The sequence below is a fragment of the Podarcis raffonei genome, chromosome 10 (assembly GCF_027172205.1).
Source record: "Podarcis raffonei isolate rPodRaf1 chromosome 10, rPodRaf1.pri, whole genome shotgun sequence".
Classification (NCBI taxonomy): Eukaryota; Metazoa; Chordata; class Lepidosauria; order Squamata; family Lacertidae; genus Podarcis; species Podarcis raffonei.
The window spans coordinates 45,856,929-45,875,863 of record NC_070611.1 but is presented as its reverse complement, the minus strand read 5'-3'; the positions used below and the strand labels follow the sequence as shown (position 1 = coordinate 45,875,863).

At 40.5% G+C, this 18,935-nt stretch overlaps 1 protein-coding gene across 4 annotated transcripts in view; it reads left to right on the top strand.

The window, feature by feature from the left end:
* Positions 1-18,935, top strand: part of EP300 (E1A binding protein p300) — a 75,449-nt gene that overhangs the window by 26,129 nt on the left and 30,385 nt on the right. For 2 of the 4 annotated variants that reach the window (XM_053406715.1, XM_053406714.1), the window contains exons 3-11: positions 4,939-5,115; positions 9,239-9,500; positions 10,025-10,138; positions 10,558-10,794; positions 11,404-11,497; positions 12,641-12,778; positions 15,481-15,598; positions 17,159-17,330; positions 18,089-18,166. In XM_053406715.1, coding sequence (XP_053262690.1) covers positions 4,939-5,115; positions 9,239-9,500; positions 10,025-10,138; positions 10,558-10,794; positions 11,404-11,497; positions 12,641-12,778; positions 15,481-15,598; positions 17,159-17,330; positions 18,089-18,166 — 1,390 coding nt within the window. The remainder of the gene's footprint in view (positions 1-4,938; positions 5,116-9,238; positions 9,501-10,024; positions 10,139-10,557; positions 10,795-11,403; positions 11,498-12,640; positions 12,779-15,480; positions 15,599-17,158; positions 17,331-18,088; positions 18,167-18,935) is intronic. The other 2 variants (XM_053406716.1, XM_053406717.1) reach the window with 1 other exon arrangement.

Below are 18,935 nucleotides of genomic sequence, written 5' to 3'. Positions count from 1 at the left end.
CCATTAAGAAAAAGAGGTAAGAATAGGCCTATATGTATGTGTGAAATGTCCCTGGATAAAGTGGCTATTCTCCTTAAGTTCACAAAGTTCTGAGTTTCTAACACTGGTTTATAGTGGGAGTGTGGTCAGTTTGGGCTTTTAAAATGCACATGCTGCAGACTGAATTTAACAGGGGAGGTGGAGTAAATTGCATTCTTGAAACAGAAGTTTCCAGTGCCATCTGCTCTGTTAGCATCTATAGAGAATTTTCCAAATTTGAGTATTTGGAGGATCAGTTTGCTGCCAAGAACGTGTGTGGAGAACCACCCCCTCCCAAATATAGGAGCTTCTACTACTCATTGTTATGTTTAATCAGTGAATGTGAATATTGTCAGTTCCCTGAGCAATGACTGAAGAATAAATACCACAAGTTTATTTTAATTGTTGTTGTTGTTTATTAAATTGATATAGTTTTCTTCAACCAAAGATCACACAGTGGTTCGCAACATAATATGGCCTTAACTGGGAGTCAACAATCGGCCTGCTTATAGTACCCTGTAAGAGAGCCAGTGCATTGAGCAGATCTTCTCTTCACATCTCAGCCATATTACACTTAATGGTAGTCGGCTATGCTGGTGCAATGACATTGATAATTTAGTTAGTTAGAGGCTTGGAAGAATGGCTCATGAAGATAGTTTAGTTATGAATCCAAATGGGTACACTTTACAAACATTAAACTTAAAATCTGTTGATATTTTGGAATCGTAAGAGTTGCAAGGGACCTTGGTGGTCATAGCATTTATCTCTTGAGTTTTACTTGTGAATCTAGGGACTGCAGATAGTCCATAGTGAGCTTTCACATGAAATAATGAATGGAAGAGAATGCTAGAGGTTATTCCCAGACCAATCAAATATTAAAAAATAATAGGATTATAACAATTGTGCACAAGCTTTCTCAACTGGATAAATGGGTCTTTGCTGTATCTACTTTATATTATTTGAGTTTTGTTTTAAATGTGTCTGCTGTGTTTTGTGTTTTTAACCGGCTTTTCACTTTTCATTTTTTTTATCTTGTGCATAACTTCGAGATGATTGTGCAGAAGGCTACTTAAAAATTAATGACAATAATAATATAAATTGGCCAGAAAGTTAACAGCCAGCCAAAAATAGTACTCAAAAGAGGGGCTGATGGAAGATGAGTAGAATATTTGCCAGCCCCTGCTCTGGGTAAAAAGCAGAGTGAAGAATTCTACAGGTTAGAAACACAGTAGGCACCAAGCCTTTTGTGTTCCTATACAGTGGTACCTTGGTTTGCAACCGCTTTGGATTACAACCATTTTGGATTACAAACACATCAAACCCGGAAGTGCGTGTCTCTTTTTTGGGATTCTAAACCATTTTTTTTATTACAACCCATTTTTGGGGGGGGAGGCCCCATTTGCGAAAGCACACCTTGGGTTACAAACTGTTTTGGTTCACAACCGGACCTCCGGAACAGATTATGGTTGTAAACCAAGGTACCACTGTCTTGAAAATAAAGACTCATTCTGCAAATCCAACAAACTGCAAATGGACTAGTGGCAGAGGCATGAGTCCCTCCACACCTCCCTGTTCTCCCTTTTCCTACTTGTGTAGCATAGAGGTACTACAGGCTGGTGGCAGAGGAATGAAGTGCTTCTTTTCTCTGCCGCCATCTCTCTTGCTTTCTAGGATGGACAGGTATTAGGGAGCTTGACCTCTAGAATCCAGTATAAAATTCAGTGGGCTGGCAGTGGTGTGTTGAAATGTTTCATCTCTTTGCTAGCAGTCCACTTGATTCCTGTGCACAGCATACTGAGCACCTTCCCACCTCCTGTGCTCCAGCAAATGAAAACTTTAAACATTCTTTAAAAAGCAATAATAAACTCTAACCAGTCAGACTCTGAAGTTGGCTACAGCAACTACCAGAGGAGCAACATATTGTGCCTGCCAGTTTATGTATAACTTCATGATCTATTCTGCCAAGGTAGATCTAAACATATGTAGTCTTAATTTTCAGGGTTGTCTGTGTGGCATGTTTTGAGGTACACAAACTGAAGACACAAGGATGACAGAGCAAATGGGATGACTTAACAAGAGCCGAATAACTTGCAATTGTCTTCTATTCCCCAATAGAAGGATAGTAGAGAGGCTCCGTTCTCCACTGATGATGTAACCAAGCTTGTGCGTTCAGTTATTTTTCCAAGCTTCTCTATGTTTGAAGCTAAGGAACACAGATTCCCCATTACTACTAGGCCTGGGCGATATATCGCCCAGGACCGGTATAAGGAACAGGCCACAATGTCTGCTTCACTCAGCGGTGTTTCGCTGAGTGAAACAGCCATCCCACTTCTTTCTCATATAACAGAGAGGGAGAAACAAGCCGTATCTGTGAAGTGCATCTTTAAACTGCCCGACTGAGGAGTGTGCTGCTGCCCTTGCATCAGTTGAGCAGTCAAAGGAGCCCCCAGCCTTGCACTAGCAGAGAGCGTGGTTGCTGCTCCCTGCAGCGAGCAGTTAAAGGAGCCCTGATGCTCCGCCCACTCACAGGCATTCCCTCCCCCCAGCTGAGTGGCACAAAGCAGCTCCAATGCTATTGCTGCTCACATTAGAGAGCACGGAGCTGTCTCAGCTGGGGAGGGGGTGAAACTGCCTCAGCTCTGGAGGTGAGAGCAGGGGCAGTTTCACCTGGTGTCTCACTGGCAGAGGCCAATGCACCTTGTTTTTTCAACATTGTGGTATATCACCAAACTGCGATGTTTGGCTGGCGGTACACTGTTATGTTGAAAAGCTGCTGCTGCTAGTGCTGATAAAATAATTTATTATTTATACCCTGCCCATCTAGCTGAGTTTCCCCAGCCACTCTGGGCGGCTCCTAATCGAGTGTTAAAAACAATACAGCATTAAATATTAAAAGATGTCTTTTAAAAATAGGATAGCTGCTTATTTCCTTGACATCTAATGGGAGGGCATTCCACAGTGCGGGCACCACTACTGAGAAGGCCCTCTGCCTGGTTCCCTGTAACTTCACTTCTTGCAATGAGGGAACCTCCAGAAGGCTCTCAGCACTGGATCTCAATGTCCAGGCTGAACGATGGGGGTGGAGACGCTCCTTCAGGTATCTCCCAGCCCTAATTACTACTACTATACTACAGAATTATGTCTGTTTTATATCCACCTCAACTTACTAGCAGTGTGACCTTTTTAGGGGATGGCATCAGCTGTCTCTACTGGAGAACAGGGCACTGAGTTGTGTATGTTGATGAGTATTAGATAATGCAAAAGATAATGATATCAGAAAGTTTTGGAAGGGAATTTCCAGTATGTTACAGTAGTGCATAGAATGGACTCTTCCACTCTAGCCATCTAGGTTTATTTAACTGATGCTGGTTTCTTAATTATGTTTGTACCTGCTACTTTGTCTAAACCACAGATTTCCTCTTTTAAAAACAATGTGCTTGTTTTCTCTGCAACTAAAATCTCTGTGTAAAATGGACTGTGGCCAGCAGAGCTTTCTTATAATTTCCAGTAGAGATTTCCTGCTATCTAGGAACTTTACCAGCAAATAGTATTAAATGAACTTACTTGGACAAGTAGATAAGATCTGAGACATAGAAAATCTTCCTGTATAAAGAACCAATCATTGAAAATTACCTGCTCTGGTAGACCACACTTCTGAAAGAGGCACAGAGATTGTGTATTTTATTTATAATGGGCAGGGGTCCACCAGCTTGGAGCTTGGGAGAAGGGCAGAGCCTTGTTGCTTCAATTTCAACTGAAAACTTGTGCATTTTTTTGATAACTGTTTAAAGATTGTCATGATTTAGACCAGTCCACCATTGTACATAATAATAATAATAATAATAATAATAATAATAATAATAATAATGATGATGATGATACCACCATATGGAGGAATTCAGCTTCATGCTGTAATGATTGTTCTGTCAGTGCATGTATTTCTGCTTGTCAGGTTGAACTGTCCCTTCTTCTCACCCACGTGCAATGTTCTTGGGATTCTCTTGACTCGCCAGAGTAGATTTGGTGGAGCAGGAGAAGCCCCATTGTGCTAGTGGGAGACAATTTGCTGGCTTCCACTAGCAGGTTAGGTGATTCTAGGGTGTAGTATCCACACATGTCAGGAGAACTCTTGGATTACTATTCAACAGCTAATAGTGAAAAAGTCAATAAATGTAGAAAACATCAACTTAGGCAGCTGCCACATTCAGCTGTGTTTTCCATATATACTCACGTGTTCTGCTTATTTTGTGTATATATATGCCCATTTGACAGCTTCAGTCTGGAGCACTGACACTGTTACAGGTGATTCATAATACTCATTCTGCACTTGTAAAAATTTGACATTTAGGAACTATCAATAATTGTATTTTATATTTTTGTAATTTGCTTAGAGGTTTTCTTAGATCAAGTGATATATAATTCTTTGTTAAACAATTAATGGCTTGGGTGTTGCTTTGATATAAAATCTTTAATCTGCCAAACCATTGAGATATTATTTCAAATCTTCAATTTCTTCATGACTTATGATCAGAATCAGGCTCAATATTCAGATTGTAAAATTGAAGGTGTGCCTTTGGATCATAAGCATTCAAGGATAAATTAACTTTTGAGGTGCTCAGTCAATATAATTCAATATCTGGAGGAATGTATATATGAAATGCTTGATTTAAAATGAAGGGAAAATGGAAAGTATTGAATGATAGCAAAATTTTATTAATTGTCAGTACAACCAATATTGAATTGGGGTTTGGAAAGAGATGGATAGTATTAAGAGGGTATATGTAGATCAGAATTTGTTAATACTTTGCAGTTTGTTGATATTCCATTCCTTGAACCAAACAGTAGTTAACCATAGTGTATACCATGAAATGAACAGAAGAAAATGAAAATATTCCTTAATTGTCATTCTTTAATTTCTAGATGGGAATGATGAACAACCCCGGTCCTTATGTACCACCATACAGCCAGAATCCTGGACAACCAATTGGAGCCAGTGGACTTGGTCCCCAGATGCAAAATAAGCCTGTATTACCTAACAGTTTACCCCAGTTTCCAATGGACAAGAAGCCAGTGCCTGGTCCAGTAATGCCTAATATGGTAGGTAGTAACTTCTATTTCAAATTATTGTAGAGCTAGTTCAAGATATACCAGTATTTTGTCTTAAAGGGTTCCATATTGTGTCACATCATGAGAAATAATGGTATTCAACCTAGTGGAAAAAAGCATTTTAGTTGAGTTTTAATTTCTTTTGAACCATATCTCCTTGTCTTTTGCATAATTCTCATATCTAGCCTTTCATCATCTGAATTCTAGCCTTTTAGGGGGCAGACAGTACTATTTCCATCCATATATTGGAGGACATATAGAAATAACAGTCTGTGATGTATTCTGAAACTGTGTTCATGTGCTTGTTGATAATAAGGGTGGAAGGTTCAAGGGGAAATGGGATATAGGAAGAAATGGATGACATAAAATTACTTTTTGTTGAAAACTGACTTTATGTGAGTTTACATAGGTGCATTGTCATAGCAGGATGTAAGATGTATTTGATGAGGAGTGATTGCATCAGTTCATTCATTTGCCAATCTATGCTTTGCAGCCATTGAGCCAACACATTCAGTGGAGCATTGCATCACAGATACACCTGAGCTCCCAATGAGTAGACAGTGTAATGTGCACACACTTAACTTGATTCTTGTTAATCCTGCCTTCCACAGTGCTGAGCTAGTGACACAGCAGTACAAGAGAATCTCTGTGTACATAGAGATTCCATTCCCAGTAACTGTGCATGTCAGTGGGACACACACAAGTCCTTTCTGTCCTGTTCTGCCCCCCTTTGGCACCAAAAATGATGCATGTGTCAGTGGTCGTGTGAGTGGGAAGGTGCCTGTACATGCTCATAAGGTTCTTAGCATCCCTATTCCCTTCCAGATGATGTGTGCCTTATTGGTATTTTTAACAGCAGGTTTTGGGAATGGTGGAGAGGTTGGAGGCAGGGGTATAAAGGAACATTCTCTTCTTACTGGACAATACAGAGGTGGAGGAGGAGGCAGAATGTAGCTGGGTAAGATGTTGGAGGAGCCAGGCTGGTCAGAACATGGAGAGTGTGACACTTCCTTGGAGCTTCCAATGTCCCTTTCTCCTTGTTGTGAGCTGTGGTGAAGATGGGCAAACTGTGTTACTTGGATTGTGAGGTCTGCAAAGGCCATGCAGAGCTACCACCTCTCTCTCTGGTGGCCTATATTGGCCTTTTTTAGCTTTCAGTGCTCCATTCTCTGGGAAGTCGGGGGGGGGCTGGGCGGTGGGCGATGAAGGCGCCACACTGAAAAGCAGGCTGGAGCTGGGGAGGGGAGCACTGAAGAGGCTGTGTAGAGCTGATTCCTGGGTTGTGTATAGCCTGTCTTAATTTTTCTACCACCCTTGTGGGGGATAGAGTTGCAGGTATGCATGCAGTATTACTTATCTCACGTTGCATTGTATGTGTGGCCTGAGTGCATGCATGGAACCATGCTCTTAAAAAGTGGAAAGCTAAGAGTGTAAGTCAGACCCCCAAACATTCTTAGACTGCTGTTTCTGAATGGCTAGCTGTTGCCAGTGATCTTTGTAGCCAAGTGTTGCTCTGTAAAAAGTGGATTTTTTAAAATCTTCCTTCATCATCTTCTACTCTGAGCAGCACAGGTGTGTAGCTCTTCACTTATTTCAAGCTAATTCTGATTGCTGACTTTTTTAGAATGTCTTATGCACCTTATGGTCAAATTGTGCATCCCAAGATATTGGCATTTTAAAAGTGAAATAATGTTGTATAGATCCTAATAGAACTGTGCTGAACTTTTGCCTAAAAAATACTGGGAACAAATAAGATTAGGAGAAGTCAAAGCATCTTATAGTGCTCCTCTTTGCTTGCTTCCATTATGTACTGTTCACATTAACTTTTAGGCCATATTCCTGATGTGATCCAAACCAATTGGGAATCACGTGGGCAGCATGTTGCGCTGCTCATCAGATCAGCATGCCAATAAGCAACAGTTGGTTTGGCTCTCAGATCTAATAGATTCCAATAGTGAACTAGTTCACACAATACATTAAACTATAGTTTATTTAAAGTATGTTTTAATGAGTATAGGCAGTATATTCTTCTACTGCTGTAACATTCATGTCAATGAATTAGAGTGAGGGCAGAAACACCGGCCACCCTCTGCAGAGGCTTCCTGACACTGGCACATAATGAGAACTGACTAACCTAATAAATTCAAATGTGAGGTGAATTCTACTTACTCTCCCTTGAATGGGTAAACATTTTTGCCTCTCTTACAGCGTTCGAAATTAGCCAGGCACCATGCTCATTTTGCACCTGGCTGTCAGACACTTGCAACTAAGTGAAGATGCCTGGGCGCCAGGATGGCACCTGACATCTCTGCCACTGGCTGGCGCACAGCAGCATTGTTAGTTTTTTGCTGCCATGCTATGGCATGAGTCAGATTTTAGCTGGAGCTGACAGTATACAAAATTCATTTTTGGCTTTGTAATCATGGGGTTTTTTTGTTTAAAAAAGTGCCTAAACATTCCATTAGTGTGTCTGTAACCTAGGTTTAAGGGGCCATATAACGAATAGCTTTAATATCTCTGTTTCTAACACTGCTCTTCATAGAACTGGTCAAACGGTTACCTCAGTGAGAGAGGGGCAGGCACATGCAGGAGTAGGGGAGGAACAAATTATTGCTACTATTATTTATTAAGTTTATATACTACCCTTTATCCGAGGATCACAGCATGGTTTACAATATAAAAATACAAAAATACATAACATAGTAACAAGCAAAAACAATAACCCACACCCGTTCACGGTTTAAAAGGCCATAAGGACTATAGAGTGGGCAGGAGCACACTTCTCATAGTTTAAAATAAACTATGGAGTAATGTTATGTACAAACTGGGCCAGTGTAAACTTGTACACCATAATCCATATAGCATTGGCAAAGAGCACTTTAAAAGCTTCACTGTATGACTATAGATCATGCTAATTAGGTATGTTGTATTACTCTTTATTACTCTAATAAAGAGTAAGTTTATTAGTTGTGATTGAAATCCAATTGGTATTGGGTACACCAATTAATTTGAAGAGAGTGAAGCGATCTGTGAGTGCCACAATCCTACCACCTGTATAGGGAAGTTCCATTCATGACAGTGAGGTTTTACTGTGAATTGCCATAATACCCATACATGTGAAGAGTCAAAGTTCTGGAATTTACAGCATTGCTAAAGAGTAAATCAATTATAGTATTATGTTGTATTCAGTTTGGGAAGGATGAAGCATGGTTCATATGGAAAAGTAACGCAGAGGAAAGCTCATTTCAGTTATTAGTGTAACTTTTGTTCAAACTGGAGTTAGCCTTTGCCTATGATGCCCAGTTAGTTTCAAGCTGTGAAGCTCCAGTATACATGAAAACAGGCTGAAAGTGAAGAAATCCCTTTACTACTGTATTTGGGTGAAGCTGACATGAAAACTGAATTTCTCCCATGGATGGTACAAGGTTAGTTGTGCTGAACTCTCATACCTTGACCCCTTGTTAAAAGAGAAAAACAATAATTATTCCTTCCCAGTTAATGAAGCAAGCCTGAAGATCCTTAAAACCAAATCAAGTCAAGCTCTCTGAAGTTGAATGAAAAGCAATATGGAATAATGCTTGCATTGCCACTTCCAAAGATCAGCCTCAGAAGTGGTGTTGCAAGGTGGTTGCTAAGCAGAATAGGACATATATTTCTAATTATCAACCTCAGCAATATTAGTTTGCTGTGTTGCATTGGTAGTGGCTACAATAACTATGTCTCCTGTGCTTGATCTGTCCTTTGCATTGCTCCATATTTAGGGATGGTATGTTTATGTGTTGGCTGCTGGAGGTTAGAAAATATTGATTCATGAAATCATTCCTCATACTCATTATATTAGTAGGCTGTGTTGTATGGCTGCTTTCTTTAGGGACTATATGAGCATTAAGTTGCATTGTGGAACTTTGCTTGAGAATGGGTTTTCTTCAAAGGAATAAGAGCTTTCTCTGAGAGAGAGGATTTATTAAGTTATCTTAAAGTAATTCATATAGCTGCTGCTTCTACAAGTTTAAGCAAACTTTCAAAAGACATGGATAACTTCTTTGTGTTTCGCTGACTTCTAGAGAACTGTCAGGGTTAGACTTCCATTTGTCTTCTTTATTTACCTTTGAAGGGTCAACAGCAGACACCTCCAGTTCAGCAGGCTGGGATGGTGTCAACTGCCCCCCAGGGCATGGGATCAGGAGCACCAACTGCAGACCCAGAAAAGCGCAAGCTCATTCAGCAGCAACTTGTTCTCCTCCTACATGCTCACAAATGTCAGCGGCGGGAACAAGCAAATGGTGAGGTGCGGCAATGCAACCTCCCTCATTGTCGAACTATGAAGAATGTCCTCAACCACATGACACATTGCCAGGCTGGAAAATCTTGCCAGGGTAAGTATAAAGTTTTTCATCTCATAGAAATCTTTGGTCCTGTTCTTGTAAAGTCAAGTCAAGCCCCTCCGGAAATGTTACCATTGTGACAGTAGGAAGCTAATACTGTCTGAAAAACAATTTTGCAGTAATTTGTGCTCACAAGTTACAAGGTCAGGATGAGAGATACAGATACTGAAGTTTTAGCAATCAACTTTGGCCTCCACTGTGTGATAAGTAATAAGAGATCCAGACTGGGTGACCTATTGCAAAGAGCAGAAAAGCCTTGATCTGTACTTGGGTAAGATAAGTTTCAATCAACTAAGATTTCCCTTGACCTATCAGTCAAAAGAAGACTTAAGGGGAAAGTTTTCAATTCTGGAGATATAGATACAGATATATGCAGTCCAATATACTCAGAAGCATGAGTCACACTGTACTCCAAGTAATTGTGCATAGATTTTGTGCATCAGTAGCACATGTATAGCTGGCTCAAAGAAATTTAAAGTTTTAAGTGTAAAATTGCTTTTTAACCCTCTTTTTAGTGGCTCACTGTGCATCTTCACGACAAATCATATCACACTGGAAGAATTGTACACGGCATGACTGTCCCGTGTGTCTCCCTCTCAAGAATGCTGGGGACAAAAGAAATCAACAATGTAAGTAGTCACTAATTTATTTCTTTTTAGGGCATTACAGATTTGCAGTATCACTCCATTTCTCATAATGTTTCTCCTAATACTATTAATGGCTGGTGTGAGAGACAGCTGCAGGATCAAGTTCCTACAGGACAAGCAGTGCTCCTGACAGCAGGGACCCTCGATATACATGGACCCTCTACTCTGGCCTCACTATCATATTGTGATGGCAGTCTTGTCTGCAAATACAGTAGGACGCAGCCATAGCTGCCCAAGTTGTGGTAGGCAGCAGCCTCCATGCTTATCAGGTCAGCAACAGACACAGTTTAATGCCACAAACCTTATTGATGTGTTACTGAGGACTTTATAAAAGGGTTGATGTGTTTTATGTTCATTCTAGTCACTGTTTTTGATCGTTTTCATGCCTTCATTTTTTCTAGCATTACTAGGTGGTGCTGCAGTAGGACTTGGAAATTCTGGCTCTGTAGGGGTTGGTCAGCAGACAACCCCCAACATAAATACTGCTAACCAGATTGACCCCAGTTCGATTGAGAGGGCTTATGCTGCCCTTGGACTGACGTATCAAGGGAATCAGATGCAGACGCAGACACAAGCTCAAGTGAAGAGCCAGCAGCAAGGACAGTCACCGCAGGGACTTCGCCCCATGAATCCTACAAGTAGGTTCTTAACTTCAGTTTTAAAATGTATATCCCACCTTATTTCAGAAGGCAGCTAACAACTCCAAATCATAGCAACAACAATAAAATATGTAATTCCGCATTAAAACAAAAATATGACCATCAGCACCTAAGCTACAACTTATTCAAGTATTTTACTAAAGGCATTTGTGAAGTTTTGTATCCATTGGGAGAATGGGTGATAGTGAGGTGAGGCTTTGTACATGGCAAAAGCAAGTTTTCAAGGTTTCATTGTTCTCTAGTATAACCAAAAAGTTGAACTCAGGGTAGTCTTAGTGAGGGGTTATCTCAGTGATTCCCATTGAGTTCATTTTTAATTTGACGAACAAATTAAACACGCTGCAATCTGAGACTCAGTTAAGGAAGCAAAATCTGCCTCTGCCATCATAAGTGCTCCCTCCCCCCTTGAGCTGCTCCTACACATTCATATGGAGGGAAAGAAGCCGTTTTGTAGTAGGGCCAAAATCTGTTTTGCAGCAATGATAGCAGCATGTGTACCCTAGAATATCTGGAAACAACTTCAGCACCCAAAGCAATTAATCTACAGTAGAGCGTATTTTAAATTTTTCTTTCTTTCTTTTGGTCTAGATGCTAATCCTATGGGAGTGAATGGAGGTGTTGGTGTTCAAGCCCAGAGTCTTCTACCTGAATCAATGTTGCATCCAGCTATGAATTCTCAAAAGTAAGTTTATTTTTAAATGTATAGAAAGCAACTTTTGGAATAACACATTGAGGAAAGAATTCACAAAAGTGACAGAGCTACAAAATAGTAACTTTGAACAAGAGGGATTTTTACAAAAGGAAAATATTGTATACTTTAAAATTTTATCTGTGACCTCTGAATAAAGCTCTTTATGATAGAGATGGCTTTTTTGTCTGCCTGATCTAAATCTGAGTTAGCATAGAGATACTCTGTCTGTTCTGCCATAGGGGCTCCACATCTACCTGAAAAACTTTTTTTGTAAAGGTTATAGGTAAAGCAAAATACCTTGCAGTAGCTGCATTGCTTTCATAGTAGATATACATGCGTCTCGTTACTGAATTCTGTAGTGCTGCTACACGCTCTTAGATCGCCGGTTCTATTTTGACTGGAAAATGTTGGCATTTAAATGTTGTCAGTGAAGTAGTATAGCATATTCTGCTAGTGATACACATGCTATATAGCACATGTTTTGAACTATGATATATAATATGAATATATATCATATACCGGGCTAAATAATTAATTCTGTTCCACAAAAAGGTACATGTTGTGATTGGTAGATATTGTACAAATTAAAGTTGGTTATTGTGCATAATGTTGCTACTGCTACTCATTGCTTGGGACACAGGTCAAGTGAGGACACTGAAGCTTCAGCTCCTGACCACTGTAAATTATTGTTGGTTAATAACAAGTACTCAGGACTTTCCAGATGCAAGAAATGGCAGCTAATGTTCAAAATTGTATTTCTCCATCTATAAAGTGGAAAGTGAATGAATATTGGAACTCACCTTAATGTAGAGCCTTTCCTGAAAGAAGGTGCAATATCATCCATATGTATTTTAGCACCAATAGTGACTTGTTGTTCCTTGGCCCCAGGGTATTAAGCCATTATTTATTTACAGTTGTCTCTTTACATAAAACAGTGTTTCAGAAGTTCATAAGTGCGCGCGCACACACACACAGAAAAAAGAAATGTTTATCCACCTATGGCTGAGCAGGAATCTGAGCATGAGTAGGACACTTTCATATACAATTACTTGCGATGTGTTTACATATAAAGAAAGTCTCACTTAACGAGGTTTATTGTGTCTTTGATAATCACCTCTTTTTTTTTTTTAATAGTACCATGATGAATGAAAATGCCAATGTTGCCAGTTTGGGAGCCATGCCAACAGCAACACATCCTTCTGGCATTGGAATTCGGAAACCATGGCATGAAGATATTACTCAGGACCTCAGAAATCACCTTGTTCATAAACTGTAAGTATTGATCACCAAATCTTCAAACTTCTAGATGAAATAATTGAAATGGTGCAATAAAAGTACTCAAACCTTCTAAATGTATCTGCTGCATTCCTTCCATAGGTGATGGATGTAACTATTCACTTTCTTACCTCGTTAACTTTACAGTTACTGGTATCCCTTGTATGGGAGTTTTGGGAGACTGAGCAGGAGTCTAAAGATCAGACAGAGTTATTAATGAAAGGAGAAAATCAGCCTTATGACCAAAGATGGCAATACGTCCAATTTGCTGCCTAGCTCATTTGGAATCTCTACATTGACCCAAATGCCTAAAAGGGTGTTGTAGTTGGAATTCAGAGGAAACAGCCAGTGGGGGCCAAGTGGTGTGATCTGGTTCTAGCATGTCATCCATGTTGTCCTGAACTAGCTTTTTTTGTCATTAGAGTTTAATTTCTCAGTAATTGTTTCCACACCCTGCTCCTGAAGACACAAGTCATTTCCAGGGGTAAATGGCAATTCTGTGCATGATGTGATGGGTGAACAAACACACAGCATTGTAACTCTGCCCAAATAAATTATCCTAGGTTATGAACCATTTTTTGGTACTTAGAACCTTTGCCACATAAACTCCCCCCCCCAAGGCATCCATAGGGGAATTGAAATGACTTCCAATAAACCAAAGAGAGATGATCTTGAACATGCCCAGAACATTTTTCTATACTGACTCAATAAGGAAGAAGAAATTATTACCGGTTTCGACCAGGAGACAGACTCATTGTGATAGATTTATTTGGAAGATTTTTATTTAACATCGCTGTTTTCCTCCAAGGTAGCATACTTGGTGTATTGTCCTCTATCCATCTCAGTTACAACAATGACAGTGGCCTAGTTTGCATGTCACATTAAGCCATAGTTAAACAGTGCTTTAATATGCTGATGCACACCACTCAAAACTTTCATGTTGCTTCTGCTGTGCTAAAGATGAAGCAAATCAGACTCTAGCTTGTCTGGAACAAACCTTGGTTTCAGTCCATAGTCTGTTTCGACAAAATGATCCATAGGCTCGGGTTTGGCTGACAAGCCAGGTCGCTCTGGCTTATTTTGTCCACAGTGTAACATGAGTGTGTGTGGAAGGAGTGCCATGAGAACTTTCGAGCAGCATGTTTCTCTTTCACATTAAATTATAATTTGTTTTAAACTATGGTTCAATGTGATACACACCAGGTTAGTGAGAATTTGAATTTACCTCTCCAGGCTATATGCATTTTCCTTAGCACTGTTCCACTCAGGCTCTTATGCATCAGCTAATTGGAGTGCAATAAGCTGGGGGAGACGTCAGGCTTTAACCCCCCCCCAAAAAACCCCAAGAACCTTAAGTTCTGCCAGCAAGAGCTAGAGGAACTATTGGGTGGATATACTTAAAATTCAGAATCTCTTGAGGCTGAACACATTATCAGGCTAATCACAATTTTAGTGCCAAAAATTAGCTGACAACCCTTTCACAGAAAAATCAATTCCTGTTAACCCACTCCCTGCCCCCCAAGTTTTCTTTTGAGTAGCCCATTTTGCTACTGATAAACTATTTGGAGTCAAACCATTGTGGATCTTCAGCAAATCATCCAGAGATCTACTTTATGCCTACACATGGATTAAGGGGAATGTAATAAGTAGTCCATGTAATCTAGACCAGGCATAGGCAAACTCAGCCCTCCAGATGTTTTGGGACTACAACTCCCATCACCCCTAGCTAACAGGACCAGTGGTCAGGGATGGTGGGAATTGTAGTCCCAAAACATCTGGAGGGCCGAGTTTCCCTATGCCTGATCTAGACCATTGCCATTTCTTCATGATGGGGAAAAACAGTTGAATTGAAAAGAAAAAGCCCAGGCCATGTTTGCTAGCATGCTTCAGGGGCTTGTTTAGTAGCGCTGTAGGTAACAGTGTCACTCTTCGGACCGCACACTGTTGAGTAATGGACAGTTCTTAATCATAATTCACATATTGCACAGATTTGGATGAGGATTGGTTTTGTTGTCTGTCTTCTGGCCCAGTCAAGACATGTTTTATTGAGACAATACATGTTTCAGTGTGGCAAACTTTGGTTCTTATTCAGACATCATATTCAAAGAGTGTATGAGTGGAAAGTAGCCTTTTGTTAGGAACCCCTGGACCTAGAACTGAGAACTTTTGGATCTATGCTCTGCTGCCCCTTGTGGTAAGACACTTAATGTTACAGATTGAAAGGTTCAGAAGCCTATCATTTCCTCTGAGGCTGTAGGGTGATTCTACTGGATCAGTCGCATTCCCTGAAATAACAAGGCTATAAAAGCTTGTTTTGCCTGAGAAACGGTTATCATGACTTTCTCTTTCTTCCTGCTGTATACTCTGCTGGATTCTCTTCAATTTCTTATTCCAGAATTTGTTCTGCCTGTGAGCTAGCATCACAACAGCTAATTCCATATATGTACTGAACACCTATTCCTACTTAAGGCATCTTTTGTTATCTGGATGTTGCAAGCTTTCAGTGAGTTGAATTAGACAATTTGTACCTCTTGGTCCAGTACAGCTACAGAATTCCCAGCTATGATTGTTCTTGGCTTTTACCAGAAGTTGACAAAAATTAAGAATAACATAAACTCTACCTGTGGGCATTAGATTTTTGGATCCAGAAGTTCAGGAGACAAATAGTTGGTTCAAGGTTTCCCTCTATATTCTTGCAGAGTACAAGCCATATTTCCAACTCCTGACCCTGCAGCACTAAAAGATAGGCGCATGGCAAATCTTGTTTCCTATGCTCGGAAAGTAGAAGGCGACATGTATGAATCAGCAAATAGCAGGGTAAGTTATTTTGTAATTTTCTGGTATCAAAGTATTAATTTATAAATTGATTTGTCTTTTTGTCATTTCTATAATTATGTTGATCAAAAGCCAGTCATGTTCTTTTCCATTGTATGTATATATAATAAGTATTTGGAAGGAATGCTTCAGTAATACTAATGAATCATCATTTGTAGCAAATTCCAATTTTCTCTGAAGCAAGTTCCAAGGATTCAAACATATTCTATTTTAGGAGCAGAAAACATTTTAGGCTTTGCAAGCCAGATCCCTAGTAGATGCTAGCTTTGTGTCTACCCTCCTGTCAATCACTGGGTGTCAGAATGGCATCATTGCAGAGAACCTTGCACAGTGCTTTAAAGTGTTTGAAGCTTTAGCTTTGTAGAGGCAAAGTCTGCTTTCCCTGCCAGGACACAGTCAGTGGCACTGTTGTGTATCAATAGCTGTGTATCAACAGCTGCATTGACAGCTGCATCTCTACCTACCCCACACCTGATGTCATATGTGACATACTTTGGGGGAAACTGCTTTGCGGGCCAAATATGAAACTCTGGTTTGGACTGTGGGCCAGAGGTCCCCCCCCCCACTGCTGCTATTTTCACCAAGAAACAGAAGCCAGATTGGGGTGACAAAGCCCTGGTTCTGAGCAGTTCCTGCTATACCTCATATAAATAGGATAGTATTTAGCAAATGTGAGGAATGAAACCTGCTCTGACCAAGAAACTAGCCCCCATTTCAGTAGTTCTCCTGGTTATACTCCTTTGCTTTTGTCCATTTACTCCAGTAATGAAGTGCTGCAGTTGGGACAGTGTTGCCTTATGGCCAAACCTGCCCACCATGCCAGACACTGGGTATTTGCATGCAAAGGATAGACTCTGAGACCTTGTATTCTGGGACCTAGTAGAGCGCTGTCTGTCAGTTGAAGCAGGAGGCAGAGGCTGAGTTCCAAAGCTACAAACAAAGAATATTAGCAAAATATCATTCTGGTGTAGGCTCATTCCAGTGATGAGTTACTTGGAATAAGGAGTAAACTTTTGAGGCTAGTATTTTATAGGGCCTGCTGACTAGATACTTGTACTTGTGGTCAGCTGACTGAATGCTCAGGCAACCTAGAACTGCAGCCTAGATGATGCCCTTGGATTACGGAACACAATCTGCCAGACTTGAAGTGTAAATTGAACAGTTTTGCCATAGGAAGTAAGGCACTGAATCTTGATTTCCTGGGCTTACATGTACAAGACCACTCCCTGGTACTTCAAAGTATCCTGGCCTCTACTGATGGGGACCCCAGTCACATTCTCCCCACTCCCCCTTTCTAGGTCAGTACAGTATGAAGGGCAACCTTCTATGTGTGTATACCATCCATCACAAGGATCAGCATTTTACTAGTATGGATTAAAATGAAATTCTAATGAGAATGTGGCCACTATTTTCTGTGCAGGAAAAAAAGATTACAACTTAATATGGTGTAGCTGGAGGATTCCTTCAGTCTTGGGTGGATTGGAAATATGCATATTGTAAGCTTTCCTTATGTATGCATCTCATATACTTTTCTCATTGCAGGCAGAGTACTACCACTTATTAGCAGAGAAAATTTATAAGATCCAGAAGGAACTGGAGGAAAAGAGGAGGACCAGGCTACAAAGGCAGAATATGATACCAAATGCCCCAGTCATGCCACCAGCTCCTATCAGTCAGGGGCCCATGGGGCAGCCACAACCCGTGATGACAGCAAGTAAGTGTTGTGCCCTTACAAAGTTTGATTTAACAAGAACAAAGAATTTAACAACAACAATAGACATTTGAATCTATTTGATTCTTGGGCACTCAAGAATTACAGGGGTGACAGTCACCCTCCAGCTGGGTACAGAGGGAATAACCCATATGAGCCTTCACCCCAGATAGTTGTGTGATTTGTTCAGAGCCCAGAAGTGCATAGTGTGAAAACATGGCAAAGTAGTTGTGTCTGTGTGAAAGGAGGCATTGGGACAAGCATGTGTGAAAAACGGCTAACTCATTATCAGCATTCTGATATATCTGTATAATTGCAATCATTTGATCATTAAAACAAATAGTTCTACACAAATGACATTACACCCTTTAATCTCTCTTCAGTTATATATAGTTCTGTTTAAGGTTTCCTTTGTTCTGCTTGTGATACATAATCGTCAATTTCAGGGAGGATGCTTGGAGAACTGTGCATGCTTTCACATTCTGTTGAAAGTACCTTCAGAATAATGCCCTTCATCCTGGCATTTCATTTCTAAAGATACATTTGGTTCTTGAAAATAGAACTTGGTTGATCAGCTGCTGAATTTTATAAAGATAGTGCTGCTGTTAGGTTTTTAACATCCTAGATGTAAAAGTTAATATTCCCCAAATGCTGAAATATGTCCAAGAATTTAAGAATTAAAGTTCCCCTTACCCTAAACTGACTTTTTTAAAAATGAAAATGTCTGAATTCTTTAATTTTGGTGTTCAACTACATTACAGACGGTCCTCTTCCCGATCCATCTATGATTCGTGCCAATGTGCCAAACCAGATGGTGAATCGAATGCAGACACCATCAGGTAAGAGTTCAGAAAAAGAGAGCTGAACAACTTGGCACTATAGTAGGGACTTTTCATTGTCTCTACCGCTTCCCATGCTAGCTCCAGCATGGTCCCCTACCTGACAGTGCTTCCACCCTATACGGCTCCCACTTCGGTGCTGCCACAGCATGCCACCACCATCAGTTATTCACCTTCCTCCAGATATGTTTCCTGCATGGCATGCTTTGGAATGGGTGCTGAGCTAGTGCTTAGCAGCTGCCTGCCAATGTAAATTGCCCCAATGTCAATGCTTGACATTGCCCATCATGCAGTGTCCAACATCATTCTAAAATGTCAAGCCACCACAAGCAGATCAGAGCTGAGCACTGAGTTGGCATAGATTCCAAAGTGCTGGCACATGTTGGGTCAGTATGTCCAGATGTGAGAGGCCGACAGCATCACTGGGCAGGACATGGCAGTGGAATGGCAGGACACAGCAGCAGCAATGTCAGTTGCCAAAATCTTTCCACATACTTTACAGTGTCTCTAAGAGCCACCCTTTTCTTTTTATTGCAACAGGCCATGTCCATATGTAATCATTTTCCCCAAGCTGTGTTTTCTTAATTTTTCTGCATTTCTGGTACATTTTCCTCTCTTGATTTGTTTCAGAATGTCTGTGCTGTAAGTGTCTCTTTCCAGTGCCATGATAAAGTTCCTATTTGCCTTTGCTTCCTGTCTCTATTCATTTTAACTTCAAGCTTCACACTCCCTTGTGTCTCCTTATTCTCTTGCACACAGTCCTGATACT